Source organism: Callospermophilus lateralis, chromosome 14 (genome assembly GCF_048772815.1).
Source record: "Callospermophilus lateralis isolate mCalLat2 chromosome 14, mCalLat2.hap1, whole genome shotgun sequence".
Taxonomy (NCBI): Eukaryota; Metazoa; Chordata; class Mammalia; order Rodentia; family Sciuridae; genus Callospermophilus; species Callospermophilus lateralis.
The window spans coordinates 22,324,990-22,349,573 of NC_135318.1; the positions used below are offsets into that span (position 1 = coordinate 22,324,990).

A 24,584-nucleotide genomic window follows, 5' to 3' on the forward strand; every position below is an offset into this window, starting at 1 on the left:
CCAAAGGAAGAGGCCAGAGGGGAAAGTTCAGTTAGAGGAAAATATTTTCATAAATGAATTCAAAAAAAGATTTCTTTTTTCAGTTTTCCTCTGGAGCTTTTAGAAGTCCGGGTCAGGCCTTTGTGAAAGGCCAGTTCAAGCCTGATTGAGTGAGACTGGGGAGAGATGAGGGTCCAGGGATTTGAGAGAGAGCTCAGGCAGCAAGAGAGCTGGAGCCCTGGGCTGGGCTCAGCTTGAACTGGTGTAGACAATTCCCTATTGCCTCAGTTTACCAGTAATGCACTTTGTATGCATCCCTTCTCTTAGTGGCTCCTTATGCAATTTCACCCGGGAATAGAATGAAAGTCCTCTACCAAGTGCACAGCTGGGGACTTGGTGAGTGTGCAGATCAGACAAGTGTGCTCCCCGTCCCCATGCACATCTTTAGGATGCAGGAGGAGAAGGACAGGAAACATCCCTCTTGCTTGCAATCCAACCCTGTGATAGTTCTGCTCTCAGTTTTCTCAAATGGGCAATAGAGAACTCTCCCTCCTGGGCCCCAGAGGTAGCTAAATTAATGGGGTCCACTGGGTAGAATATAGAGGTGCTATTTAATATGGGACATGTAGAGGAGATACTAGTCTCACTGGTGTTTTCCCCTGTCCATCTGATATGTCACTTGATAGGGTTATGTGAAATCCCTTGCTGGGGCAGGGGATGCACCTCTTCACATACCTCTTGGAGACATCATATCATATAGTACAGGGGTCATGGCCTCTGGAGAAAGACCCTGTGGGCTCAAACTCCAACTCTATTTGTTATTAGTTGTGTGACTGAATCAAATTCATTCTCTTCATCTCTCTCAAATGGGGATAGTAATAATACCTTACCTCGCAATGTCAGTCTGAGTATTAAATGGTAAAAATTAAGAGGTGAAGGCATTCAGAACAATGTCAGGCAGATGCCAAGTGCTCAAAATGGTAGCCATCATCATTTGAAAGCAATGAGACCAGTTGGCAGGGAATGTGCCTGGTTTTCTGCCTCTGGTCAGGGAGCTTACTGCTGTCGGCTTGCCTGGAACAAAAGCATTTAGAAACCTCTCCTGTCACCAGCCTCAACTCCCAAATCAGCATTACACCATTTTTTTTTTTTTTTTTAGGTTTTGTTGTATTGCTCAGTCAACAAACACTTATTGAATACCTCTTCTGCATCAGGCACTGTTTTGGACTTTGGGGTCACCAAAATGAAAGTACAGCGTTTGCCATGAAGCTGAGGCAGTCATGGGAGAAATGAATAGAAGTGCACACGGGTGGTGAGTTTCCAGGAGCCTGGGACTGCTACTCACTGACAGCCTTAGGGATCCAGAGAGAAGGGGTGCGAGGAAGAGGTTTTCAGCCTAATGTCCCCGAGAAGGTGCCACGTTTACATTGCTGAAAGTTATACATCTCAGGGTTTCAGGATCTTCACTATACAACTAATATTTTATTTCTCTTGTGTATCTAATGGATCATGATATCTTGAACATATAATTAAAATAGACTGAATAGATTCAACCGGCTTTTACAGAGGCACTGTGCTAAGAGCTTTCACACACATTAAATCATTTAACCAATTCTCTATGAGGACGTCCAGATTTCTTCAGAAACCAGGATGCCAGATAGAATAATTTTTTGATGGATGGAGTCCATTACCAGTTTAGGCCATGAGCCCAGGTGATTGAAAAAGCATAAATCAGGCAATTGTCCTGGTGTTGCCTCTCTCTCCAATTTTTAAACCTTCTGCTACTAATGGAGATATTATCTGACTCTCCTGATGATAAAAGAATTAGCTCATCAAATCACCACCTGATCGTCGGGACTGTAGCTTTGCTTTTCCACCAGTTCCAGAACATTATTTAATTTTAAAACTAGAGGGTTGGCTGGCTCTCTTACTTCTTTGTTGTTGCTTGGTTTTTACCTCCAAAGACTTCTGGTTGTGTGATGTGTATTTAAACCTGGATTTCATGTGGGTGTACATGATGTATAATGAAAGAGCTTCTCTTTCTTTCTTCGCCGGCCTTTATTTCTCTCAGAGATCACTGGGTCAAAGTCAGTTTGTCAATCAGATCCCCAAATCTGAGCTCTTAAAAGAGCCCACCTAGTTCAAGCCCTCCCTAGAGAGATGGAGAATAAAAAGGGCTGGAGATGGGTTGCAGGGTTCCCCCATTCCCTTCTGTGGAGTCGGGCATCGGGGAATGAGTCAGAATAGTCATGAAGCCATCTCTCTGGCATTAACCCCAGACCTGTTTTAAATAACGCATCTAAATGTTAATGCACACTTAAGACAACAGTGCAGCTCATACTCTTCCCAAATTGATTCATTTTGCAGTGAGCCTGATGCAATTTACTCAGTATAAAAATGTCTCTGGCAATTAGGGGAACAAAGGGGCAAAGCTGGCAGGCTACAAGGATGACAAACAAAGCAAGATGACGTGAAAGCTGGGGCCAGAATTAAATTTCATTTTGAATCAGACATTTTTGGGAATGTCAAGAACAAACAAGAAAGGCCTTCTTTGCCTGCATGAGAATCTTGAGGATTCTCCCTTGGGAAGAAAAGACACAAATAAGCTAAGAAATGGTTTTTATGAAATGCTCTAGCAGGCTCCGTGGATCCTGGCCATGCCAACTTTAGGGTGGCCAGGATGCAGCCAATGAGCCAGTAAGCCATGCTTAAATTTCAGGAGGGGGGAGGTCCCAGAGAACTCAAGACCAGTGGTCCCTGTGTTGGTAAGATCACATCTGAAGGCAGGCCCCTGGAAAATATGCTATTGAAGAAACAAATCATTTAGTCTGCAAAACAAGTTAAGAGAGATGGAAACTATCTTGAAAGGAATGACTAATAACCTTGCTAGGAGAAGTGAGCTTGTTCTGTGACCCTGAAGGACAAATAAAAGGTCAACCCAACCGATATATGGAGCACTGAAATCATTCTAGGTGCTTTATATACATTATCACAGGATTACTTAATAGGACTTTGCAGTATCAAATACAATCACAGGCTATAATATTAAAAAACACAGTAAGCATTCAATACACATTGGTTGTCACTGTTAAACGTGAAATCCTCATAAAGATCCTATAATCCATATTTTTATGGATGAAACACCAGAGGCTTAGAAATATTGAACAACTTTTCAGAGACATTCAATAATGTTCTAAAGTTACAAAGCCAAGAGTCTACTATCAAGTTCTTCCAAAGAGCTAAAGCAGAGCTTCAATGGGGTGATCTGTGCTTGCAAGATGGTGAGCATCCTGTTGGGTGGGACCTGGAGTTTCAGAAGAGATTCTTATATAGGTTTGGAGTTGGGGTAAAGAGGCTGAATTTAATTATTTTTAAGATTCTTGAATGCTTCATGATTCTATGATCAAAATATATTCCAAGTCCTGCTAGGTGGACTGTGCCTTTTAACCATGAACAGTCTTGTGGGAATGTGAAATTGGAGAAGCAGCTACAAAAGAAAGTCAAGGACCCAAGGGCTACAGACATATGGTACAAGGGTTTTATTTCCAACTGAGCTCTGGCTTTGCCAATCTCTAAATTTCCTGGCTCATGTTTCATATACAATGAACTTGTGACCACCAGCTGTCCAAACCCTAGAGACCATCCTCATGTTAGAAAAGGTGGCAGAGGGTTCATCAAGGGAGTTGGTAGACGAGCAAGGATTTGTAGAAACGTAGGTAGTCTAGGTCTATTGAGAGGATGACCCAGTGGACACCAAGGGACTCCCAGAGAAGGTGACCATAGTACTGGGGAGAAGGCTAGAAAATTCCAGACAGTGGGGGTCAGCCCAAGGTCTGCAGGCAAACATCCAATAGAATACTGATTAGAATTTCATGCAGCCAGGGAGGAATTTTAGTCCTGGGAGAGAAAAATAACAGAGGAAATATTTAAGGAGCTGTTAGAGAGAATGCAATTGGAATTCACCCTAGCTTGTCTGAAAATATAAAACACTCAACAGCAGTCAGTGTGGTTAAGCGGTAGTGTAAAGACTAGTAAGCCTTTAAGGAAAAAGAGGAATTGGGGAAAAAATACCAAGTAGAATTCTTGAGTGGAAGAATAGGAAATATATAGGAAATAACCCAGAAAATTGGAGGAAATAAAAGAAGTACAGAAAGAGCAATCGAGAGTATCAGAACAATCTCATTGCCAAGGCTCACATAGACCAGCGTTTGCTTGTCTGTGTGGGATGGTTAGGGCTACAGATGAAGGTGATCCAGGCTGAGGACCGTCATTAAATCTGATACAAAAGGAAGGGAGATGTTATGGAGCCTAGAGATGAAATTTTGGCTAAGAACTTTCTTGATGTATTTTTTTTAAAACCAGGTCTCTAGTTTTCAGAGTTTCTGGTCCAAATAATTTAGGAATATGTTCATTTAAAAGGCATTTTCTGAACACATACTGTGAGCCAAGTGCTGCATGAGGCACTGGAGATACAATGATAAATAACGCCCATCCTGTTCTTGGGGGAGCCTAATTGGTGCAAGAGCCTTGTAAGGAAGAAGTGTGGTCCAGTGCTGTGAGCACTGGATATAAGACAGGCACAGCATGTTCATGCATAGGATCCTGTAACCAAGTGGAAGGGTATGAGGTCTTGGGAATGGCTGCAGGAGAGGCACATGTCTTCTTGAAGCAGAAGGGCTGTCCTTGGTATCAGGAAGGTGGGGGAAGAAGGAGGGCTTGAGATAGTTTGCTTCACGTGGGGAATCTGTGAGGGTTTAATACACACACGCTGAGTGCACAGAGATGGGCTGAGCCATGCTCCAGCGAGGGGTGGCCAGATCAGAGCTTCATGTGCCAGGCTTGCAAGGAGCTCCGATTTGACCCTGGCTGGACAGGGAGGGGTCTGCCAAATGGTTTGAGGCAGAAGATGAACAGCCTGCAACACTCACCTGCCAGCTGTCTCACTGAGGTTTTATTTTGCTCCATCTAGGGACTTTCTAAAGTCCAGGAAAAGTCACTAAGGTTATTCTCAAGGGCTTCAAGGGGATGTTTCACAGAATTAGCATGTGGCACAGAATAACAACCTGGCTGTGGCTTCCTTCTCCCACTCCTTCTCTTGAAACTGAAACTTTGAGTCACGAATAGGAGCCCAGGAGAAGGCAGCACAGCCCTACTCTTTTTCCCTGGACTCCCCTTATGTACCAGGCATTTTGGCTGCAGTGAGGGGTGCGGTTGACCTGGATCCTCAGAAACCTGTGCCCTTGGGCTGATGGTCTCAGGAATTATCCCAGGCCCCTGGAAATGAATGGCAGCAGCTTTTATGCCCCAGGCCCAGCCTGATCTCAGGTACCACACTGAGGTCACCCCCAAATGCCTTCCCCTTCCTTACATCACAAGACTTACCCATTGGCAGAGGGGAAATTGTCGGTAATTTGAAAGCAGTGGGAGCACTCATTCACTGCGCTTAGTGATGTTAGATTTTCTCAGGAATAGACATTGCACCAAATCTGTGTGTAGTCTTTTAAAGTTGAAATCCCACAGTTGCTACAGCTCTTAACTAAGGCTCTGAACCATGAAAAAAATGCATTTCTGTGAAAGCAAGGAGTCTAGCTAGGCATGTGCATATGGTACTATAAACAAAACAGAGGGGGCAGAGGGAAACTTAGAAGCAGACTAAGGAATCAGGAACACGGATGTTTACCTTGAGGCCAGGAGTGAATGGCAAGTGGAGCTGGGCTACTGTGCAGGCCATGGTGTGTCTCCACACCTGAGCCATCAGCACCGGCTGTCTGGATATTTCTATGCAACTTAAAGAGCTGTAATTCTATCTCCTGGTTCTGTCTCCTCACCACAAACAGATTTGGCTTCTGTTTTTATATCATTTTATTTTATTTTTTGTGATGCTGGGGGTTGAACCCAGGGCTTTATGCATGCAAGGAAAGCACTCTATCAACTGAGCTATAACCCCAGCCCTCAGACTTGGCCTCTGAAGGTCATGGGCATGGGTCTTGGGTGGAGCTTCAGGAAACAGGACAGCTGAGATCTGGCTCTGTAGGTGGACTCTTTGGACCTCAGTAGTACTGGGCATAAGGCCTGCTTGACCTGGTTCTCAGGACTGCCTGCTCTCTAGAATGGATTTCTTCTATGAACAGGTCTTAGAATTTTACCCTTTAATTTGAATTGGAGAGATTATGTTTGCACCACAGAAAAATATGCAGCTGGATATTAATTAATAATAAATAATGGTTAATAATAATTTATCCTTAATCATCACTTGGTGATAGGGAGGCCCATGGGGTAGTGACTAGGAGCATGAATTGTGGCACCAGACTGCCTGGGTTCAAGTTCAGTCTTTTCCTTACTAGCTGTTTTTGACTCTAGGCAGATTAATTAACCTCACTGAGCCTCAGCTTCCTCACTTTGAGAAAAAATAATGAGAGCACCTTCCTTGCTGAATGGGAGTAGGCATGGCAACCACTTAGAACAATGCCTGGCACCAGAGAGTGAGCACCATGTAATTATATGATTATTATTGTGGTTATTGTTATTGTTATTATTCCTCCTCCTGGAATTATTATTGCTCCTCCTGGTCTCCATGCAAGTTGAGAAGGTTGATGAACTGAGTGCTTCCTTAGACTCCAAGTCCCGGATCTCCACAGCAAGCACCCTCATTCTTTCCCTTCCTTTATGTGTAAGCACTTAGGAGCCAATAGGAGAGTACCCGGGGTCCCTAGAGATTATCAGGAGGGAGAGACCAGTAACCAATGGTGACTCTCACAAGGCCATGTGGTTGCACCGGTACCCAGTGCTACTTGAGGAACCCTACAGAACTTCTCGGGGGCAGAAACATTGCTCTGGGTGCTGAAGAACACAAAAGGGTCTCTGGGAGAAAAGGGAGGGAAGGGTAATCCATGAGGAATAATCACATCAACTCCCCTTTATGTACAGTGGGGAGGGAAGGGCCATCAGGAGACTTCTGGAATCTGGGCCAACCATAACCAACAAGTATGGCAGCTTGTGTTTGGAACTCCACCTGTGCTATGGTAAAATAATGTTGCATGCATGACTTCTACACAGAAGGAGCCTTCGCTGTGGAGGAAGGTACCAGCAGAGAGAAGGAGAAAGTGCAGCATCCAGACCAGTGGAGATCTTCTGAGCTTCTGCACCAGGACATTGGCTCCAAGCCGAGGTGGTGGGGATGTGAGGTCTGAGTGGCAGAGGTTGAGTTTTGTCGCTACACAAGCCAGCACATGCACATGAGGGGATAAGTGGGAGACAGGTAGTTTCCAAGTAACAAACTCAAAGGATCCCACAGCCACGGCTCATGGCCTGCTTTCTCACGCTGCCCAGCCTTGGCACAGGCGAGCTGTCTGCACAGGATACCTTGTTCTCACGGTCACCTGACCAACTCTCTTCTCCCTTTGGAACCGGTTCAAGTTCTCCTCTCTGGGCCACCTTGTCCAAAGGCCACCAGCACCCCCATGACACTCATGCACAACAACCATTACTGCCTCTCCCCACAGCATCATGATTGTCTGTCATTGTCCAATTCCAGACCTCCCTGTGAGCTTAGAAACAGGAGGGGCCACTAGAGTCCCAGCAGTGCCTAGGACTGAGGAAGGCTCCTGAATATTTGTTGGTGGAATGCATAAACAAATGAGTGAATTTCTTGACACCAGGGGCTATCATCTAAATCCTTCTATTTTAGCATCTCCTTCCCCCACTGGGAAATCGCGAACCTCAGTGAACACTTGTGAGGTGAGACGTGATTGTTTCTGTCCATTTTGACCTCTCTTTGTATACAACGTATATTTATCATTATGGGATTTGCCAGAATGTTATTCTAACAAGCCAAGGGGTGACAGGTATTTCACAATTCTCTCCTATTCCTGGTGTTCCACTCATTAAAAATATCCAGGGCCAAGGAGGAAACAAAAGCAACCATCTCAAAAGAGCCCCACGACAAGGCTTCTGCTGTCAAATCTCGAAGGTCAAAACTGGCAGAAGCTGATGGTCTTTTCATTTATTTTATTTATTTATTTTCTGACGCCCATCAATGAAAGCAATCGTGAGTAAAAGTTCTACCTGCCAGGAGACGAATTGTCCTTTGTACTTAGTGGCAACCTTCACAGTTGAGGTGCACTTTGACAGCTGTTTCCTGAGCCCCAGGGAGGGTCGCATCTCTCCCTGGGTGTGGGTAGAGGGCAGGGAGAACGTGCTTTCCATCTTTCCATTGACTGGAGACTCTTCTGAGATCTCAGACTGGGCTTTAATTTTTAGACCCACAGTTTGGATTTTAGAAGTTTGCATCCAAGAACTATTTTAAACAGATCCTTCTACCTAATGTGGATACCTACTATGTGCAAGGCCCTGTACTAGATGCTGTGAGAAATTAAAATATATATGTATATATATTTAATATACACAAGCCAAGGTCTCTACCCTCAAGGTTTGTGGCCCAGGATTTGATGGCCAAATGTCAGATGAGTGTCCTTGAAAAGAGCTTTTCATGATGAATGAGAACAGCTCTCGGTTTCCCCAGAGCCCAGCATAGCGCCAGGGTTTACCTGTAAAGCCCTCTTGGGGAAATGCCATGGGGAGAGAATATGGAACCAAGAAGAATCTGTGTTCCCCTGTGCTGCCCACGACTATGGACAGAACACGAAACCTCTCTGAGATTCAGTTAACTCGTCTGTAAAATGAGAAGAAAGATGTGTGGGACTCAGATTTGAGGGAAGACGAAATGGGTTAGTGGATGTGACCCAGCTGGTACCCTGACATTGCATTAGACACTCAGGATGGACAGGAGGACTGAGGCTCTGCTGTCTACCTGGATCTAAAGGAGAGTCAACAGCAGACATTCTGAAGTACAAAGGGGATCGGTGGGTAGGATGCAGACTTTCTGGCTTCTCTCTAGTCTATGCTGCATTCTTCTCAATCTCTTGTGGCTTCGAAAGCCATAGTCCTTTTGGACTCAGAATAACAGAAGTATTGTGAATATACGCACCAGTGAAGACCAGTCACATTCATGGGCTTACATACACCCCAGCTACCCCAGGATGAGGTCAGGGTCAAACAGCCTTGTTACTAGCCTGTCCAACTATAAGTGGCAGAAAAATGACTGTCCACCCTGCTCATCGCTTTAGCTCACATTTCCAAGGTTTCCTTTCCACTTTCCTACTCAGAGCTTAGTAAAGGGTAATAGAAAGTCACCAGCTTACATGACCAACCAATGCACCGGAGATGTTAGCCATGATTCTTAACTTTTGCTGCATGCCACAATTCACTCAGAGCTTTCTAAAAACGCATATGCTCATGTCTATGCCAAGACGAATAAAATCAGAAGGGCTCAGAATGGGATTAGCCATAGAATTTTATAAAATCAGTGACTGATTTGTACCACTAAAGCTTGAGACCTACCGTGTTAATGGCAGAAGATCAAGTTCCCCCAAAGAGGACTAGCACTTCAGAAGTTATTTCAATATGACCACTCACCATGGTGGGGAATATGGCAAAACTGGGAGCAGGCAGTGGGACTGGTACTTTGGGATCCCTCTTAGAGAACACAAGTGGTCACTTCAAGAGTGAGGAGCATGTGTTATTCCTAATCTCGGCTCTCTTTATGCCTATCTACACAACCCCAAGGGACAGCCAGGGATGTGGGGGACATGCTATCACCTGATCTGCATGTTTTCCAATGTAATCATCACAATGACCCAATGAGGTCATACAATTATTACCATTTTCACAGATAAGAAAGCTGAGGCTCACAGACATTCAGAGATGCCCCAAGCTCCAGGAGCACTTAGCACCTGAGTCTCATCAGCACCTGAGCTCCGAGAACTCAGTCACACAACTGTTCCTATAACAGGGTATCCGGGAAATATGGCCCTGACAAGCCCGGGTGTGAGTTTTAAGGCTTTTAAAAATTATCTTTAAAGCCTTTGAATGGCTTTCTCTTTTTAGTGTAAATCACCTAGACATTAAAGCCCTTATTGTATATTTATTAGTGTGTTATTCAGACCAAGGGGAAAAAGAGAGAAGCTGACACTATGAATGACTTTGAAAGTAAGAAAAAGCTGGGCCTGAAATTAAATCATTGTGACACTGCCACTCGAGGGCATCAATTTCAATAAATGATCACCTTTTTAAAAAAAATTCCTGAGCCCGTTCATCATGCAGGCAGGATTCGAGGAGAACTTTGGCGGAATGCTGAACTCGGAGTTCCCCGCGCAGGCCAGACTTGCCATGTTGCCCTGGGAGGTCTCAAGTGAAATCCAGCACAGCTGGGGAAAAGCAGTCAGGTATCTTTTCAGAAGCAAATGCCTCTGGTATGTCTCCAGGAGCCCTACCTTGAGACCACCCCTCACTCAGCTTGCCGAAACCACCCTATTTATCCTTAGGGTAGAAGGGCAGTCAGACTCAGAGAGGTGGAGAGAAAAATGTCCTGCTGCCTCCGTCCTAGGTGGCATCTGGAGAAGGGGTAGCTGGCATTGCAGGGGTGGAGGAAGGAAGCAGAGCATGGTTGCATTTGCCACTTGAGAAGCCAGACACTGGGAAGGGGTCTGGTTGCTCACAGCCTGCTGTGAATCAGCTGTGAAGTCAACACTGAAACCGCACCTCCTGCCGCCCACAGATCGATCTCTGTTTGGATGACATTATGCTGGCACGCCTCCCATTAGCATTGTTGCTGGTTATAAAGCCCCATCTTGGGTCAGAACTGACTGGTTTAAATAAGGGTTGACAGCTATGTGGGTTCCCAGCCCAGACCCAGGTTTTTATTCACTTGGGACAGATGGCTGCAGCACAAGTGCCACCAAATCCTTTAGATATAAAGCATCTTGTTTGAATATTAGTAATTTGAGTGGTTGGCAACTTCTGTCCCCTCAGGACCCAGTTCTTCCCACCACACACTGTGTGGTTCTGGTCATACATAATAAAGTCCCCAGATACCCCCAGCTGTAGGAGAAAGCCACGTGCTTAGATGACCGCAAACACCAACCCTCAAGCTTGCACTCAGAAGGGCACCGATGTCACACAGCCAATCACTGCTGGATTGATGTTTCTAAAGCATATGAGGATGGCAGCTTGGTGCAGTGGCCACTCACTGGGCAGAGGCCAGAGCTAGGCTACCCATGCTCGTGGTGCCTGCTGCTGATCTTAGCTCAACATCTTAATATTTCTGGGCCTCCATTTAAAAACATCAGCATAAGCATGTGCTATTGCTATTTTGCTGTGTCTTCCCTAATGGACTGGATGCTCTTTGAAAGCTGTGACCATGTTTCAGCTGTGTCATCTTTTGGCACCTATTCCATGGAAGGCACTCAGTCCACAGTTGTGAAAAGAATATATGAACTGAAAAGGATGTAGCATTTATTAAGCACCTGCTCGTCGGGCAAAATGTGAGCCATTTTCCTTCTGCCATCTTACATCTCACCATATTAAATAGGTATTATCACATTCATTCAATTCATGGGGACTTTGTGGCCACTCATTTCTAGCTATGATGTCCTATGCCTGTTTGACGGTCTGGCCAGCCAGGACTGGGATGACTGACAGCCCTGCTTTCTGTTTCCTTGCTTCTGCAGTCCTTCTGGTGGGGCCCATGAGCAGGCTCAGCACTCGGTGAGGCTGATGAACAGTGCTCAGAGTGAGCACTCGGCTCAGTCTGCCTGTCCCCTGGGAGCAGCCTGCTGAAGCCATCCCGCCTTGGCAGACACAGTTGCTCATACTCTGTGAATCATTAGACCCTGTACCCTGTGCTGCTTTCCAGGCCACTTGGAAGGGAGCAGCTGCTGTGTCCCCCGGCCTGCCTTTCCCTGCTGCTGCTCCCAGAGTTGCCCCAGCAAGCTCACGACTCAGGAGTTTCTAGGGACTTGGTTGCGTCTGACTTGGCATTCCTCAGCCCACTCCTCTGAGTCAGGATCTCCCCTGATGGCTTTCCTATTACAACTTCCTCCCTTCCAACCACAAACACTGAGTGCTGCTTTCTAACGACGGGTCCCCAAACCACCATTTCCTGTTATGAGAGGAAGCCAGCACCACTTGGAATCATCACAGTCAACATCACCAGGATATCACTGTGTCCCCCTTGCTGCTCTGAGCATCGTGCTGCTGACATCATCGCTGACATTAAAGGGAGTGAGTTTTGACTGAGGGAAACCACTGGATGCTGGATGCTGGCCGTGACCCATCAACAGAAAGCAGAGAAATCTCAGTCCCTCATGATCACAAAGTCTAAGCAGAGCAAAGCCGATTAGAATCTTCAATAACAGCTCCTTGTATGTCTGCATTACACTCGGACTGTGCAAAATTATTCATTTATTACATTGATCCCATAATAGTATGGGGGCAGGGCCAGCATCGGTATTCTCACTTCACAGTCAGGGAAATTGAGGCTTTAGAAGGAATGGGGTTTGCCTAAAGCCACAGAACGATCTTGATAGAGGGGTTGACCTTGTGTATACCTGGCACCTCTATTGTCCTAGCAAATAGAAAGTCCTCAATAAATGATTATTTATTGAACTGACAACTGAACAGTGAGTTAGGATTTAGATTTAGGACTTTCTATTCATATTTTCAGCTATGATTTTTTTTTCTGCTATACTACAATGGCCTAATTTGGCTCTTATAGCAATGTGTAAAATTAGTCTGAAGTTTGGCTGGCTGGTCCTGAACCCCTCCAGCCTGTCTAACTTGTGACCCTGGGTAGGTTATTTGGACTCACTGAGCTTCCCCATCTGTAAAAATGAGTAATAATAATCTAGTTCATTGTGATTTGACTCTTAAATAAGAAAAAGCATCTAATGTGCACAGCAGCAAGCAGCAATGCATCTAGGAAGTGCTAAATAAATATCAGCAATGGTTATTATTACTCAAGGGTAGGGCCTGGGCCTTATGTGTCTTTGTAATCCAGCACCTACTACAGTGATTGGCACATAAACACAAATGTAAGACTCCAGGCACTCAGCTACCACAAAACGAGAATTATAATGGGACTCTTAGGTTGATACCACTGCAATTGGATCATACCCGTCACTGACTACCGGTCCAGCATATAGCCATACTTGTGGATAGGTCTATGCACCAGTTGGGGGGGTGAGGTTCTTTGCCTCACCTCTGTTGGCCCCCAAATTGGGCCTTGGTGCCAGTGGTGGGGTGAGGTTCTTTGCCTCACCTCTGTAAACGACAAGCAAGTCCCTTCGCCTCCTGGTCTTTAGTCCCTACACTTATAAACTGAGAAGAATGAGCCAGATAAATTCCATTGTTCTTCCCAGCTCTAAAATGTTCCATCTAACTCAGTGGTTCTCCACGGGATGATTTTGCCCCTCAGGGGACATCTGACAATGCCTGGAGGTATTTTTGCTTGTCACACCTGGGGGAGGTGCTGTTGGCATCCAGTTGGATGGAAACCTGGAATGTTAGGCAAATCTGCACAGGACAGCCCCCAATAAAGGAATTGTTCTGCCCCAAATGTCAACAACATGAGGCTAAAATAAGCCTGGTCTAACTTTATACAAATACCCAGAGCTCTTTGATTTGCTGGGTAAGTGCCTTGTGTCTTGCCGCTTGCCAAGATGCCCAGGGAGCAGAGATCCTCGATGCAGTGAGCAGGCTATTGATTATCCCTGCAGCAGCCACCTTCCACCCTCACCACATTGATCTTTAATTTGAATTTGGAATCATTCCTGCTCACTAAACTCCAAGGTGGGTCTGCCAGAGTTAGGGGAGAGCATCTCTGAACTTGAGATTCGAGAGCCTGGGCCTATGACAAAGCGCCTGTAGAAGTATTGGCAGCCCCAGGTAAAGCCCTGGGTCCCTGGATTCACCCCAGTGTAATCCTGCTCCCTCTCTCCTGCATCACCTGCACCCTCCAGAGAGCAGGCCAGCCCCTGTGATGATGGAAAAGTCACCTCAGTAAGAGGATGCACTGGCCAGCCAGGTGGACTCTGAGGCTGGTGGCCATGGCAGCCTCAATGAGAAGTTCATGGCCTGCTTATACCACGGTGGAGGAGTCTCCTAGTTCTCACCACCTGTGGAGGGAAGGTAGTACCCAAAGGCACTAGTGCCACATGCCCCTGGGCTCATCCTGCTGAGAGGCTTTAATTTGTCTGAAAATAGCACAAATGAAGAGAGAAGAGACCCAGAATCCAGTTTGGAACACGGCATTCTCTATTTCTCAGTTTTCTCATATGTTAAATGGGGGTCTACCTAATAGTTATCAGGGGTCTACTTAATAGTTATCATCTCCCCCAGGTGTGACAATCAAATAGCAGGAAGATAAAGAGGAGAAAACCCTTTGCAAGTCCTATGGCTGGTTATACCCAAGAAGGAGCTACTGTCTCCCTGACTGCTGCACAGAATGGCACTGCCATTCAGAAGGTGCTGAAATGCCCTGGCACAGCTCCTCTCATACTCCTGGACATCCTCACTGCCTTTCAGGGTGGCCTATAACTCCGCTCACCCTGTGACATCAGTAATTCCCTGTCTCACCCACACAACACCACAAAGGACTGTCTGTAGGCTCAGCAGCCTGGAACAGCAGCCTGGAACAGCCAGTGCTTCCTGTCTCTGCTTGGCTGGGTGGCGAGGGAACCGTGAGTGCAGAAGTCAATACACAGCTCATGAAGCTGGGCAAATACCTTTAGGATGGGACCACAGCAGAGGCCAGTGCAGGCTCTGCCTATGGGTTTCTCACTGGAAAGGTAGGATGTGCTGGGAAGCACCAGAGGACAGCGCATCCAAAACAGTGGGGAGCCCAGATACCTGGCACTTCTGATTGCAAGTTTATAGAGCAAGAGGCACTTATCCCCGGGCAAAGAGATATTTCAAAGGTGAGAGGAAGGATGTGAATTTAGGTATGGGGAGAACATCCTTCCTGACACCAAGATGTCCTTCCTGCTGGGATTTCAGTCCCTTGTAGTTCTTCCAAGCACAACTGAATAGACAGGTCAGTGGTGGGAAGTGGGGAGCAGACTGCCAAGAAACTCCCAAGAAGATCACGTGGCCTTATTGGAGAAGCAATAGGCTGGACTCCCCTCCCCCTGCACACCAGGAGAATGGAGGATGGGTAAAAGTCATTAATCAGCTGGGACCCCTCTGAAAAGATATTCTTTTAATGAATGAAGCCAAGTCTAAGTAGAACTACAAATCTGGGCTCTTCCTCCTATAGACATGTCACAAAGAAGGATCCTTTACCATTTGATTACACAGTTATCAAATTTAGGGCCCCTGGAAGCTGGAGACTTAGATGGTATTTATAATTATGAAATGAATGGAGTTTGATTTTCCATGTCACTTCTTGTAGAGGCCTGATGGATCTCTGAGAAAGTAAGACCTCCAGGGCTGGGGATGTGGCTCAAGCGGTAGTGTGCTCGCCTGGCCTGCGTGCGGCCCGGGTTCGATCCTCAGCACCACATACAAAGATGTTGTGTCCGCCGAAAACTAAAAAAAAATATTAAAATTCTCTCTCTAAAAAAAAAAGAAAGAAAGTAAGACCTCCAGAGAGACCAGAGGATTTTGCTGTCATAGGCATTGGATATAACTTTAGGGTTGTGTGTGCCTCAGAGGTTCTTGTACAAAGCTCTGTTCAAATCTCTACTGAATCGGTCCTGGTGTGCTATCCCTAACTAATTTTCCTACACCTCTGAAGGATCTCTTGGGTGGCCACAGTAGTCTTTCTTTTCCCTTCCTGTCCAAGTTCTGCTGGTAAAACCCAGTTTCTAGCATATTAAATTATTTTAATTTCAGCCATTTAACATTCTCTTTAGCCATTTTCTTCTTGGCTCCATCTGGGCTTTGGGAAATGAATATCTTTAACATCTACACATTAAATGCCCACTCTGACAGCTGGTCCTCTGGCCTCTGGAAGGACCACTAGCCAGGGCGGTCAGGGGGACCCACAGATCAATGCCTAAGACGTTACCCAGGGAATATTAGCAGTAATGGTTCAATCTGGACCTACCTATTAAAGGACAATTGTGAGTTTTAAGTAAATGTCACTGAGTCTGGAAATTTGCAGCCCAAAACCAAATTGCCTTTTATAAAATCAGTTTGGGACAGTGGAAGGACTTACCCATGCTTCCCAGGAGTGGGTACCAGGAGAATCTCTCTTCCAGCCTCATTGTGGGGCAGCAGCTGGGCGACATACCTCCCAGATGGCTGCAGGCGCCTATGCACCGAGACAGCCAGCGTGCAGTGCTCACTGCTGCTCCTCATCCAGGGGCTCAGGATGGTGTGCTTGGAGTCTGCTGAGGTGTTGAGGAGGAGGAAGGAGCCTGGAAAGAGACAGGGAAAGTGAATCTGCAGATGTTTCCAAGCAGAAAAACCAACAGCAGCTCTGTGGGAGGACTCAGAGATCAAAAGTATCCAACGTCAGAGATGCTAGAGATCTTTCTCACCTTCTTTGAACACACTGAGCTCTCTCCTTTCTTTGCTGATTTCTTTTCTTTTCTTTTTCTTTGCAACTATTATGACCTGATGTAGTAGGAGAGCAATTTCCTCAGTAGGCTTTAAAACTAGTCAGGTGGAGGGTCTAACCTCAGCTCTGCTACTTACTAGCTCTATGTCCTCAAGTTTTTCATCTGTGAAACAGGAACAAAACATGTCTTTCAAGAAACTCTTGCTCCTTCCCTTACTGGCTGAATGATCTAGGGCAATGCATTTACTTTCTCAGGTTTCAATTTCCTTGTTTATAAGATGGGGTGAAAAATGTTGGCCGAACTCAATAATCTCTTAAGATCCCTTTCAGTTCTGTGTCTATGAGTCATGTGGATTTGTAACTGGTTTCCCTACAAATCCACCCAGTGCTGTGCCTATAGCCAAGTTTTCCTGTGGGACAAGCCAACCGTGATTCCAGTGGCACAGGCCAAATGACCTCCACAAAACCTATATTTGTAGAGATTACCATCAGCAGAACAGCAGAGCGCCCTGCACTTGTTCCAGACATTCCTTCTGAAGCGTTAATTTTACTTGCTCCACTTCTACGGGGAAGGTTTGGACCAGTAGATTCTGCTTCTGCTGCAGTGGAACTCTATTCCATGTAATCCCCACCTTCTCCAGTGGAAAACAGCTAATGAGCGCTCAGCCTTCTTAAACCACTGTCCCATGCAATTCAGAGGTTTCCTTCTATAGACAACCCAATTCACCACTTGGGCAAATGACCTCACAGCCTGTGGCAAAGAATGATGCAGACAAAAGAGGGATTTGTGCCAGAAGCATGGCATCTTCCAAGAAGAAGGTATTGTGTCAGAGTAGGTCTAAGTGATTTCCGGTTAGGATCAAGGTAAGATGAGCACAGGACTGTTTCTGGGACCCAGGGGCTGGGGTCGGTTCTCTATACCTGTTGAGAAGTTTCAACATAGCTTAGGGGCATTTGAAAAATGCTCTCAGTAAATAAGCTTTATTCTCTCCCTAATTTACAGTGTGTGCATTGTGTGTGTTGGGGGTGTTGGGGGGTGGTGGTCTTGTCATGGGCACAGAGGAAAGAAAGAGATTAAAGACACAGACTCAGAAGTGCAAAGATCATAGAACACAACCCTTTGCATTTCTAGAGAGGCAGACTGGAGACTCAAAACATGGCAATGATTTGTCTGAAGTCTTATTGTAAAAGTCAAGACCAGATGCCAGGTCTCTGGAATTCTGAGCAGTGTTCTTTCCCCGGTGTCTTCCTCATTGTTACACTGTGTCCTTTCCCCTAAAATATGACCATGATATCTTGGGTCCAGGGTGTGAAACTCAGAAACTCAGAGGAGCAGTTAGGGAGAAACAAGAGCAGATGGACCCTGGACCGAATTCATACTCACTCTCTCCCTTATTCTTTATGCTCTCACAATCCTTTTATTGGATGCCTATTTTGAGCAAACATTCAGGCACAGGCTCTGCTGTGGGAAAACAGATATGAAGCAGTCACAGTTCTGGACTTCAAGGGACTCTAGGTCTGGTAGGGGTCAAGAGATGGCTGCAAGAACTATACTCAGAAGTAGAGGTTATAAAGTCATCACACAAAGGCGGCTAACACACCTTGGAAGGGGCCAGGAAGGAAACCCTAGGTCCAGGTGCTAAGACTCAGCAAGAAAAGACCTTCAAGCAAGATCTCAGAGGGGAAGGAAAACAAAGAAATTGGCAGAACCAGCATGCACAAGTGGAGGGGAAGAGGAGGAGTACAGACATAAAGGTAAAGAATGCTCTGCGGCAGAGGGGGACACGTGGAGAGAAGAGTGGGAAGTGAGAAAGGCTGGGGTGGTAGGTGGTGGGAACAGAACAGAGAACATGTCATTCCCGCATGAAGATTTCCATTTTATTTTGTGGATAATAGGGAGCCCCAAATTCTGAGCAGGAGGGTGACATCACAGAGAGGACTGATCTGAAGCAGGGGAGAAGAGGAGAGATAATCTACCCAACTTCGTCCTCTACCATCAGTCCACAGGAGGACAAAGGTGTGACTGAAGGCAAATCTCAGATGTTTGGTGTGTTTCTGTTTAAGGAAACGTGCCATGCTGGACGATGGCTTCTGGCAATGACTGGGGTTTCCCTTTCTGCTCTGTCCAGAGCAGGTGAGGGTCCTGGAGAATCTCTGGTAGCACAGTCTTGCTCGGGACTCTTTGTGGGTATGGTATGAAGTTAGGATGTCCTGTCCCAAGCCCTGGGTGGTCATTTACATATAGAAGAGCAACAGATATACCCTAGACTGAGACTTGGCCCTAATATTTTCAAGTTGGTAGAAATTCGGGTTAAAATCAGCAGTTATTTGAGTAGCTGAAGGAGAGAATGTGGACTACATGACGGGGGTTCCTCCTTTTATCTCAGGAAGAAGACAAGCATGCATGGATGTGCACATAGCACACAAAAGGACCTCAACAATCAGGCTGAAGGTGCTGGCGTGTTGAGGCTTGAAGCTCCTCCTGTGTTCATGCTCCTCATTCCCAGGTGTGGGAAGCATGTAAATTCTGTCTCTATAATTCAGTAATGCAGTACCTCAATAATGGGACTCTTTCAAAGCTGACTGGAAGATGGATTATTTTTCCAGTTCTAATATGGGAGATGATGTTTATATGAATTTTATTTTGTGCAACTGGACTATCAATAAAAGACTGAGCTTAAAGTATTTTCACTCTCAATGAAACTCTATAGTTGAGAGCTATCTTTTCATCAGCAGTTTTCCTCCACCAAAAGAAAAAAAAGGAAAAAAATACATTTCATAAGCTCCTTGGGATATTGTCAGTATAAATCTTTTAGAGTCAGTGAGGATTTATCTCTCCTCTCCCTCTTTTCCGTTTCCTGTTTATTTTGCTCGGAATAGCTTGGGGCTGTGCAAAGACTCCTGGGGTCCCTTCTAATTAAGAAGGATTGCCTAACAGCACCCAGACCTTCACCCAGGATGGTCATGGGGGAGTGGAGAGGCAGATCAGAGAGACTTGCTTGCTCGGTGCTGGGATGGGTATTTCCCTGTGTTACTGGATTGCATTGATATGTTCAATGATTAAGCATGAGATGGCTATTATTTCTACCTCTGGTCACAATACAAGGACATACTGCTCTCATCTCAACCAGCAGGGTATATACCACCAGCCTACAGCCAAGGGCCACGAACCTAGAGGTTAGACAGTGTCTTTCAGATTCAGGCTCTGTCTTTCTGCAGTCATATAGGACTTAGACAAATGATTTAAGCTTTCTAAATCTTAGTTTGATCAAATTTAATGTAGGATAGTCTACCTTATAGGGCTACCTTCCATGACTGCTATGAGTTAACTTAAGGAACATGTACCAAGAAGCTAGCACAGTGCCTGGCCCGTGGTAGACATGTGATTAATACCAATGTCCTGTTGGAGGAATGTCTTAGTCTAGAACTCTTTTGATTGAGCATCAAACTCAGAAGCAGAAGGACTGATATTTAGCCCTTGCTCCGCCACTATCAAGTTTCCTTTGTTTATAAAATGCAAGATTGGATAGAGTCTCTCTAAGGATTCTTGCAGTTCCAAACTGTCAGTAATTCTATCTGCCTGACCACAATGTTATCAATGTGAAGGAACCAAGGCAAGTCTCCAAGCCTCTAAGCCCTAAACACTTCTTTTAATTCATCTCTCTGAGGGTTCTATACCAACAGTTTCAATCTATTGGCCAAACATACCATGAACTTTCCTGCTGAGAAGCAAACTGCCGCCGTTCCCTGCTCTGTCTTGCTTTCTCCCAGTTTACGCGAACCCAACCTAGTAAGGTTTCCTTGTCCTGGTCATTTTTTTGTTTCTGTAGCTGTTTCTGCTGCAAGGCGGGTGTCACCTTTGACTGTCTGGTATTAACACAATGCTTGTCATGTGGCCAATGTTCAAGGATCTTCAAAATCGAAATAATATACACACATGACAACGAATCAAATAAAGAAGAATAGCTCATAATAATCATTTTTAAAGAACTGTCTCCAAACTCCTCTCTTCCCAACCAAGTCCCAAGTACTGGAAGGAATATTTTGAAGTAATTTCTAATTTCTTTCAGTGACTACCTTAACAATTCTAAATATGAACAATTCTTGTTCTTTGGGGGAACAAGAACCAGAGACAATTTACGTCGATGATGCAAAAAGGAAAATGACACTACCCCCTTCTAATTTCGATTTTTAAGATTTCCTAGGTTTTAAAATCACCGTTCCCTCTTTTTATCATTTTCCTATTTAACCTTACCTAGGACATTCATGGCTTGTTCCAAGTCCTGACCCAGGTCCTGGCTGTGAGTCGGGGTTGTTGTCCTTCCTGCCCTTTCTTGTACTTCTCTCCTGCCATATGCAACCACCCGAGCCTGCTGCACTTTTTATTTACCTTGTCAAGGTTGTGTAAGAATGAGAAAGGCTTTTGTGTTCTGTTTGCAGGTTGATGCTGAACATTGAAAATCAATAAACAGCCCTTTTATACTGATGACTATATATTTTTTTCACTGCGGTGAATAAGAGTTATATTTACAGTTTTCTCTATAGGTCCCCAAACTAAACCCCACTCCAAGGAGAATGCTTCCAGAGTCACCAGGATCAGATGAAGTCTCTCCCTCCTTCTCTCTCAGTATTACATTGTTGTGTGTTAAAATTGCGGTGCATTTTAATTTGCCTTATGTTTGCATTAGGACTTATTTGGGTAGGTTTCCCCACATACACAGTGGGCATGTCTAATTCCTTTCTTTCTTTCATTTATTTTATATCTGTTCTCATCATGTCACTGACACTGTATGTGTTCCTTGAAAAACCATCCCGTCTCCTTGAAGACGCTGATGTCCTCTTTTAATTCATACCAGTTGCTTTGTGGGTCTTTAATACAGCTACTATTCTGAAATTTCTTTTCACTTGGGCTCTTATATTAGTCTACCATCCTCAGGAGACATCCTCAGAGTGAATTTTTTTTGTGTGAATCTTTGAATATCTGAAATATATTTTTTTCCCCACCATCACACTGGCTTTGGTTTCTAGTTTAAAAATTTTGCCACAGCACTATAAAGGCCTCACTTCAATGTTTCCTAGTAACAGTGAGATCAAGGAGAAGTCTGATACTGGTTTTATTTGTAATTTCTTTGTAGTTGATCTGGTTTTTTTCTCTTTGGACATTTGGAGAATTCTTTATTCAAAGTTCTGAAATTTCATTCAATGAATCTAAGTCTGGTGGCATTTGATAAACTCTTGATGGACTCTTTAAATCTCTGGGCAATTTTTTTTATTTCTCTGATAATTTAATTCCCCATATTCTCCATCTGGAATCTTTCTGAAGCATTTTATCTTTTGAGTTAACTTTTGTTATGTGATTTCTCTTTGTTTTCTGCATCTCTCTTTCTCATGCTGCTGGGTTGGCTGTATGGGGAGCAATCTTTGCTCAGCCCCTGAGGTTTAAACAGGAGAGGCTAGGAAGCCTATTAGGAACTATATGTAATAGATGCTTCTTGTTCTTTATGTCAGTATTTGCCTAATGGCAAGTGTTTAGGGGTGGGCCATTTTTGCAGGTGCCTGATCACAGAGACATGAAGGATGTCAGTCTGGGCATGAACACTCCCATCGGTTGATCTGATTCTCACTCCACTTTAAAAAAAAAAAAAATCCCCTATGGTTAAGCATTGTGCTCCCTTCTGCTCTGGAAAAAAAAAAAAAAAAAAAAAGGATCAAAAAGTGGGTAGAGGCCATCACAGTTAACCAGAGAAACTTTCATTCTTCTTCTTCATGCTCACACTTCTTTCCAGGTAAGCCCTCAGCAGGTGGGCTCCCCCCTGCTCTAACCCCCTTTGCACATTCTGGGCTATGTCCACTTTATTTCCTCCATGGATGACTTCTGTCTCCCTTTGTGCATGAGAAATAATTCCCGCCTCCTCTCCTGTTCCGTTTGTTATTCAGAATTTATTCCTCTGTTGACTTCTTTAATGGACCTTCAGTAGGCTCTCCAGGAGAGGAGACAAATGTATGCTCGATCCACCTTTCTGCCTCTTAATCACATTCTTTGAGTGAGAACACGAATAAACACATTCATGGATGGATGGATTTCCATCTCAATCAATAAAACACAATCCTGGCATCATTGGCTAATTGTCCACGGTGCAATAAATGATTAAATCATTATTACAAGGTATTACTCATTCAGGTGATCATGATACTGTTCATGTTAGGTGGGAACTGAGGCACGGCGGAGGTTTAATGGGTTGGAAGATGGATGGAAATGCTACGTGATGTGCACTGACCTCACAACCAATACACACTGGAGACACAAGACAGTGAACATGGCCATGCCAGCAGCAGAAGTCCTGGCACAGGACCCAGAGAACCTTCCATGGAACAACAGCCAACATGTGTTAATTGAAATTGTGAGAAAGCTCTGTGATCAAACCAGTGTGAAGATTTCTGGGGTCACCAGAAGTAAAGAGGCTTTTTATGCCAATAAGAGCTGTGACTCTTCAGGAGAGGAACAACGAGTGAGGTATTGCCCAAACTCCTGTGTGCATGGAACCCTTTTGCCATTATGTGTTGTGTACCATGGAAAATACTTTAAAAACACTCCTCCAGACTATTTTTGTCCCATAAACCATTTATGGAAAGTAGAGGGAAAAGAAGGCAAAATAGAGGAAAATAATACATCTATATGGAAATCTGCAGCATGTATCTCTATCGAAGCCAACTCGTCTTCTCTGATTTTCATGCTTTCCTCTCATCAGGATCCAAGCTTCTGTGTCACAATCATGCTTTTGGAAAAGTTCTTTTGAATTATTGCTCTGCTCTCTCTGGGGAGACTTAAAAACACTGCTACTACATTTCATATCTGACTTGGGGAATGTCACAGATAAAAATAAACATGGCGATCACATAACTTAATTGCTTGTTGCACTGGGGAGAAAACCAAACAGCAAAGGGTCTCAGGACTTGCTCAAGGTCACATTGCATGTCAGTGGTGGATCTGGGATTTGGAGCAAGGTTTTCAGAATCCCTGTGGGGGAGAATACTGGGTATCTGCCAGTGTGTGATAGGAATCTACAGCGATGTCCTTGGTCAAATGCCCTTTGGGCTCTGCTGACACCAGACATCTTTTTCCTTTCTCGGCACTTCCAAAGCTCTGAGGCTCAGGCCCAGCGGCTGAGCAGCTCTTTGACCTGACTGTGCTCAGAGGTCACAGATGAAGGCTCGGACAGGCGATATTCAGAGGGAGGATCCATCCTCCGTTCTAATTCACTCTCAGAGGCTTAGGGTAGCCCCATGATAGCTGGGCAGTATTTGAGGGTCTTTTCTGTTCATGTGGTCTTATAAATTGGCCAAAGCCAATGGAACCACTGAGGAGTCCCCTTATTGTTTATTTTTCAAATTTGAATTCTATTACTCTATGTAGTCTTGACTCATGCAAAGTTTTTAAAGCAGAATTCTGAAATTTAGAAGACAAAGTAGGCATGCTTTGCCTTAATAATGAGGTAACAGAAATACAGAATGCCAAAGATGCAGGGGCTTTTGCAAATCATTCAGCCCCATCTTTCACCTGCAGGTGGGGAAACAGCCCAGCAGTGTAAAGAGATTTACTTCCACAGCAAGTGGCTGAACTGTGCTAGGACCAGACCTTTGGGCAGGTTTGGTGTCTTACTCTGTCTCAATGTGAAATCAGCTCTGCTACCCTCTACTACCAGGGCACAAATGTATTGCTTTTCTGCACCTTAATTTGGAAGCATTTGGAAGAGAAATACTATCAGTTTTTGAGATCAAATGATTAGAAAAAACAGTGTGTTCATTAAGGAAGGGGAGAGGGAGAAGGAGTTGAGTTTTCCTGATAGTGTTATTAATCTTAACACAATGAATTCAGTTGTAGTCTAGAAATATTGATATATTTGCACATTTAGTGGAATTCTATAAACTCAAAATGCAAAATAACCTCTCAGGCCCAAGATAACTGAAGCAAAAGTACCCTAGAAATGATCAGAGATATTTATGCTTGCATGTGTAGCAGTGCGTTTTGTGTGTGCACATATGTAGATACATACATGCACATGTGTGGATGGGATCCTGTGGACATGTATGTGGGATATGTTTTTATAACTCTTCATTTCAATCTGTGACCCTATTAAAAAAGAAAAAGGGGAGACACATAGGTGGTGTTCTTAAAGCGACAGATTTACATTTAGGAAGACGGGGG

At 44.7% G+C, this 24,584-nt stretch overlaps 1 protein-coding gene across 1 annotated transcript in view; it reads right to left on the reverse strand.

Annotated features, from left to right (window-relative positions):
* Nucleotides 1-24,584, reverse strand: part of Alk (ALK receptor tyrosine kinase) — a 642,117-nt gene that overhangs the window by 289,985 nt on the left and 327,548 nt on the right. Inside the window, exon 4 of the mRNA XM_076832815.2 lies at nucleotides 16,034-16,235. Coding sequence (XP_076688930.1) covers nucleotides 16,034-16,235 — 202 coding nt within the window. The remainder of the gene's footprint in view (nucleotides 1-16,033; nucleotides 16,236-24,584) is intronic.